Here is a 7,291-nt window from a genome sequence, read left to right on the forward strand (position 1 = left end):
AATTTATTAATTTTTATTATAGAAACTTGTTGATTTTCAGTTTTCACGATTTTAACCTGTTGACACTATTTTTTCAGGTTTCTGGAGCACAATTTGCAGCAGATGCGTTTAAAATTGGATGAGACTGTCACGGTCAATACTCAAAGTGGCAAGATAAAAGGTGCCAAAAGACGTACAATTTACAATGATGTCTACTGTAGCTTCGAAAAAATTCCCTATGCCCAACCACCAGTGGGTGAATTAAGATTCCGTGCACCGAAACCAGTTGTGGCGTGGAAACATGTACGTGATTGTACGCACTTTGGAGAGTCACCATTTCAGCATTCGGTGATTGACAGAAGTGTTGTGGGTGCGGAGGATTGTCTATTTTTGAATGTCTACACAAATAATGTAAGTTATTTTTACTGGTTTCACGTAAGTAAGAATTGCAATCAATGCCACAAAAAACTTGTACAGCATGTAAAGCACGATTGTCACGTCTTTCTACTATGGATAGACAAAATAAATTTTTTTATAATTTATGTAAAATAAAATACAACATATCAATTTTTTGCAATTCTATTTTTTATAGATTAAACCAAGTAAACCACGTCCAGTTATGGTTTGGATATACGGTGGAGGCTTTAGATTGGGTGAAGCCTCACGTGATTGGTATGCACCTGATTATTTTATGAAAAAAGATGTCGTGCTGGTAACGGTTCAATATCGTTTGGGTGCTTTAGGTAAGAGAGTTGTTCTTATAATGCAGATTAGATTAACTTTAGCTATAAAACTTTTGACGTTAATTGACATTTTCAAATTATTTACTGGCCAATTAATGCTCTCAATTATTTCCCTTCTTCATTGCTTCTTTTCTTCTTTTTTTTCTCTTCCTTCCTTCTTTTTTCCTCCTTTCCCTCCTTTCTTTTATTTATACTTTCCTTTCTTCTTCTTCCTTCCTCCTTTCTTTTCTCCTTTCTTCCGTCCTTTCTTAGTCTTTTAAAAAATATTTGGATTTTTTGGTGATTAGATTAGATTTGTTTGTAAGGCTTTTGATTTTCAAAATCAACATATTTAGTCCATTTACTGACTCCTTTACGGTTAGAATTCCTTCGCTTCTTCATTCCTTTTTTTTTCTTTCTTTGGGCTTTCATTCATTCTTTTCCTTCCCATTTCTCCTTCTTTTTTCTTTTCTTCATTCTATTTGCCCTTTCTAGCGTCTTTCTTCATTCTTTCCTTCCTTTAAATCTTTCTTTCTTGTTTCCTTGCTTTTCCCTAATTACTTCCTTTCATTCCTCCTTTCTTCCCTCCTTCTTCCTTCCCTACTTCCTTCCCTACTTTTTTCTCTCACTACTTCCCAAATATCTTAAATATTGTCTGCATATTTATATGTTAACAATTCCTTACTTCACAGGTTTTTTGAGCTTAACAGATCCAAACTTACACATACCTGGCAATGCTGGTTTGAAGGATCAAATTTTGGCACTGAAATGGATTAAACGAAATTGTTCTAGCTTTGGTGGCAATCCTGACTGCATAACAATATTTGGTGAAAGCGCTGGTGGCTGCTCAGTCGCTTTACTTATGTTAACCGAACAAACACGAGGTCTCTTCCATCGTGCCATAGCTCAATCTGGTGTCGCAACAGTTAGTTGGGGTATTGGAAATACGGGCAAGCGTGCATTTGCCTTAGCCAAAGCTGCGGGCTACACTGGAGATTTTAATGAGCCAAAAATTTTAAAATATTTGTTACAGTGTACCGCTGAAGAAATAACAAATGCACAACAGTACTGCCTAACTCCAGAAGATATGAATAGCATGGAAATGTTAGCATTCGGTCCATGCGCGGAGCCATATATGACGCAGCATACAGTGCTTCTAAAGCCAACTGAAGAGTTATTCGCACAAACTTGGTCCAATTCCGTGCCACTTTTGCTTGGTTCCACTTCAAGTGAAGGACTCTTATTTAAGCCAAGTACGCAAAACCCTTTAAAGTGCGACCATACACGTAATAACAAATTTTATTTTACTCGATTTCAGTTTTAACAGGCATGCCAGAATTCGTAGAGCAAATATTGAAGAATTTCACATCTTTGCTCCCGCCAGGTACGTTCACACAACGTGATAGCCCTGAAGCGTTGGAAAAAGCCTCGAAATTGCGCGCCGCATACATCGAAGGCAACACCGCAAGCCTGGAGGTGTTTTACGATGTAAGTTAAACGTTAGGCACTGCGCTTAAAGTCAAACAGTCAGTTTAATATCAAGTGTGAATTTTTTATTATCACAGGTGATGGGTCACTTGTACTTTTGGCATCCGTTGCAAAAGACTATCAATTTGCGCCTACAACATGCGAAAAAAGCGCCTACTTATTTGTATCGCTATGATTTCGACTCGGAAAAACTCATTTATCCGTTTCGCTATATGTGGCAAGGACGTGGTGTGCGTGGAGTGGCACATGCAGATGAGTTGGCCTATCTCTTTCACAGTGTGCTCGGCAGGCCAATGGAACGTAACAGTCGCGAGTATCGCAACATTGAACGCATGATTGGCTTGTGGACAACTTTTGCCGAGACGGGAAATCCAAATACCGGAAAAATTAATGGAATGAAAGGCATTAAATGGCGTCCACTACGCAGCGGCGATAAAGCGCTGAAATGCTTGAATATTAGCGATGAATTGAAATTTATAGATTTGCCTGAAATGCCCAAGTTGAAAGTCTGGCAGGAATTATATTCCACGCATCGCGAAATACCGGAAAAAACCGCAGAAATTGTTGACTTCACAATCTATGCCAAATCAAATCTGTAATGTAATGAAGATAAAGAAGATAAGCAATTGCGCCGGAAATGAGCCGGAAATATTCAGAATTATTTGAACATTTTTATGAGGCGTTTGAAGTGCAGTCTATTATTTTATCACGACTGGGTTGTTATTCTTATAATATTTATACATTAACTGGTGATTTGTATTATTTTATATATATTTGTAGAATAGTAAAAAAATTAATTTTAATTAAAATATAGTGATTAATTAAACATTGGAAGTTATTTTAATTATTTTTAAAAGATTTTGTATCCAACAATGGCTCGCCATTGACTGCCCTTTTGAATGAAGTCTAAAAGTGATGACTGAGAGTGAATGCAGATAAACAACTTCTGACAATATATTAGACTAACGAACAGAATTTTTCAAAGAGCAGAGTTTTAAGCCTTTTGTTAGACTATTTAACAGATATTTATATACATATATAATACTAAAAAATTTATATAATTTAATTATGATTGAAACAATCAATCAGATATAAAGCTTCTTTAAAATGGCGAAAAAAATGGATAAAAAAGAAAATGATTCAGTAATGATGGGGAGGCAAGTTTTCAGGGAATGAGTGTGAATTGGAGATGGTTGGAGCCTAAATTAAACCAGGATAAAGACGAGATACTTGGCCACTTCAATGAGGTAGCAGATTGGACAGCGGTTTGTGTGTGCGATTTGGCAGGAGAACAGATAAACGACGTTGTGGGGGGTTAAGCTGCAGTTTGAGCACTTAATTGAGACTGTTTACCACATGATTATAATCTGGTCTTAATTGAGATTGAACAGTTCATGCTATACGGAAAAGTCGTCGTTCTCTCTAGAAAATGTTGTGCGGAGGCTTTTTGAGAACCTTGTAACATGACAGCGGTGGTGTCGAAGAGAATACTGCTTCTGTGTAGAGGGCTATAAGTTCGCGTTTATATTCGACCTCATTGATGTTAGCTTTTTGTAAAAGGTGTCAGAGGTATTTAGATTAATATCTGTCTTTACAGGGGCATAGCACGGCATGGAGCTAGGATTGGCCTACCATGTGGTATCTCCTGCAATGCTACCTGAACAGATAACAGCGCTGTTTGTGTTATGAGACTTAATTATTGTTCGATATTTTATTTGTTATATACACTTTTTGTTTTGTCATTTATTTGAGTTAAAGCAGTTAAAAAGACCATTTCGAATAAAAACATCGTATTTGAGTACCATTTTTTAGTAGAAGTCTCGCAATATTTTTATTTCACTCGCATTTGTGTTTCGAATTCTTAGATAATGTTTTATTTAAAATATTTTTTCGCTAGCTCTTATGTCGCGAAGTTTTGGAAAATGTTTTAGTTATGCTATACGGTTTAGTATTTGATTGCGTGTGTGTGTTTTTTTTTTGTACTAATCGCACTTACATACTCGTGACTGTTATCTTTTTAAGCAGTCCCAGTTGTGGAGAGAACAATGAAAGTGCCACTCATTAGCTTTCTTTCTTTCCTGACGATGCCTTGCTATTCTAGGGGCCCCTTTCTTTCAATATATTGTTCAACTACAAGGCTCTCAATTAAATAGCCCTTTAAACTTTGTCAAAGTTTGAAGGTAGTTTTAAATCTTTGAGTTTTTCTCATATACTATAACACAATAAGCTAAAGTGGATTCCTTTTGATCGCCAGTACAATCTTACGTACCCAATCTAAGTAGTTTAATCAATCAATTTTTTTGAGAATTTATCTTAAGTTATAGTATTCTGTCTAAAACTGTTTATTTCACATTTCACTGTTTTAAATGACGGAGCTGTTAGCTTATGCTTAACCTTTACGTACAGATCATGGTTCTTAAATTATAAAGGAAATACTTTCTTATTTCGTAAGTCATGGCTTCATAGGCTTTTGCTGCTTAGTCTAAGCCATATGCAAAAAAGGGGTTCAGATATTTTAGTTTCCATTTAACAGAACAAACTCTAATAGGTCAATATTGTTTAATGGCACTTCAATCTACACAATCCTTTATATAAATTTTGCGAGAATTTTAATTTCATCTCTAATAGATAGGTTGCGAACACTAGTGAATTGTAACAACAAAATTTTATTTATTTTTATTAATTAAATTTTTGGCTAATCATACAACTGTTTTTGACAAATACCCATTACGAATTTGCTTGGAAACATTTATTATACATAATTATATTTTTTTGAGACTGCAAGTACCAATGATTAAACTCATACTCTGCCAAATTTAAAGCTCAGAGTAAATAAATTTTATTTCTACTTAGTACGTTCAGGATCGATATCATAATCCCTTCATAAATCTCAAAATTGGATGAAGTATGAATTAAGTCAGCAAAATTGGAAACTTAAGTATGATTTCAGTTAGTATTGAGATCTGATCTACTACTGTGAAATTGGCTATGAGTATCTTTAAGAACACCTTCTTTCAGATATACCTATTCATATTGTAAATGATGACTTTATTGACCATAAAATAGTTACATTATAATTAAAATGAAATACTTTACAACGTAATTATAATTAAAAAATTTTCGCATATGTGTTTATTGTTTCATCCATTCATATCAGTGTTGTTAATCATTGATTTTGCAATATTATTTCATTATTAACCAGTTGTGGATTTTATTAAGCAATCAAAATTTTATTAAGATTTTTAATACAAATTGAAATATCCAACATTTACAGATTAAAATCAAGATATAATTAATTACAGTCCATCTACAATTTGCAATTACTGGTAATACCAAAACAAGTGCAAAATTAATATCACAAAAATATATATATTATATATAGCAAATTGCTATAAATAAATACTTCCCAGCGATGAAGGCACTTACGGCTTCATCAGCGCCTTACCCGCGTTGCATTTTTAATTTTTATATTGTAATTAAACAGCGGACAGACAAAATATGGCTGCATTGTAGTTATCGCGATTGGAATCGGCGTCTATATATATTAAACTATATTGACTGCTAGTAGTGAAGTTAATTGAGAATGAAATTGCGTAAAACAATTAATGTCAGTCGATTACATATTTTTGCTTCAACATTTGGAAAAAATTGCTATGCGAAAAAATATGTTCCGTGCGAAATTTGTTTCATTTTTGAAATTTTGTTTACATTTTCAATTATGCAAACTGCACTTGCCTTGCCATTAATTCATTAAAATCCGCTGATTTATGCCAGCTCTCCACTAATATCAGGTTTAGTTTTTGCATGCACTCCGCGATTATTTGCCGTATGCAATCGCGCCAATCCCGTCAATCCCGCCAATAGCACCAATCCCGCCAATCGCGCCACAATCGCCAACCGTTAGTAAAACGCTAAGTAACATTTTTTTAATTGAGTTATTTAAATATCCATTTTTTACTGCATTAAATATAAAAACTATTAAAAACATAAAATAAAATATAGTACAAATAAAACACAATTAATTGACTGTAGATACATTTTTTATAAATTTATTTTTTTCTAGATAACGACAAATGTAAATACGTAATGACGCGTAAGTGGATTAATGGAATGTTAGTCGAGGAATATTTATTTAGTGTAAAAACTGCTTTGATATCAATTTCAACAAATTACACGGAAATGATGGGTTAAACTAAAATAATTAACAAAAAATTCAATTTTTTTGTGTTTAGAAAATGTAGTTGGGGATGTTGATTTTTGAAGAGGTGATATCGGAGTTATAACTATTAATTTTTAATAATTAAAAGTTAAAACCACTTAAAATAACAATGAACCACAATTTTCAGTTTAATATTTTACCCACTTATATGGAAGGTATTAATATTCCAACTTGCTATTCAACAAGGTTTAATGGAAGTTTTTTCTAATGAACTTCAAAGCTTCAATTTTCAATTAAGAAATATAAATTCTTTATCAAATAAAAATAACGACCTTCTAAGTAGGTATATAGGTAAGAGCAGCCTCGCTAAGACCACGCATACTTACTTATTTACTTAGTTGGCCATTATAGACGTGAATCGTCCCTGATCGCGTCGAGTATCCTCCGCAAGCCAAGCCGTACAGTGACTTGCTGTCGCCAGTTGGTAATACCGAGCGCTCCAAAATCAATGGTCCCCTGACACTTCCGTCAAAGATGTGGACATCCTCTTCTACGTTTTCACCTACGGATACCGAATTAAACCATTTTCTAAACGTAGCACTTCTTCCATTCGCACGAAATGACTAAATCAACAAAACCGCTGCATTTTTAGGCACTTAACTATATCAATGTCGCGATATTGCTCATACAGCTCATCGTTCCATCTAATGTAATACTCATTGCCAACGCGTAAGGAACCATAGATCCTCCGAAGAATATTTCTTTCGAATGCTCCTAATGCGTTGTCATTACTGTTGGTAATTGTCCAAGCTTCTGCACCAAACAGCGGATCGGGCATGGTAAAAGACTTGTTAAGCATGATTTTTGTTTTTCAAGAACCTGAAATACCATATGTTAACAAGAGTGATTCTTTGTTGAGTCTCTAGGCTGACGTCATTATTGG

At 34.3% G+C, this 7,291-nt stretch overlaps 1 protein-coding gene across 1 annotated transcript; it reads left to right on the forward strand.

Moving 5' to 3' along the window:
• Nucleotides 1-77: 77 nt before the first annotated feature.
• On the forward strand, nt 78-2,966 carry LOC119672333 (esterase B1-like; the record flags this gene model as incomplete). The annotated part of the gene is given in 5 exon segments (XM_038083351.1): nt 78-390; nt 572-722; nt 1,394-1,954; nt 2,020-2,189; nt 2,267-2,966. Coding segments are annotated over 5 exon segments (1,717 nt in total), but the record flags the coding sequence as incomplete, so codon positions are not given.
• Nucleotides 2,967-7,291: the final 4,325 nt, after the last annotated feature.

Source organism: Teleopsis dalmanni, chromosome 1 (assembly GCF_002237135.1).
Source record: "Teleopsis dalmanni isolate 2A chromosome 1, ASM223713v2, whole genome shotgun sequence".
NCBI lineage: Eukaryota > Metazoa > Arthropoda > Insecta > Diptera > Diopsidae > Teleopsis > Teleopsis dalmanni.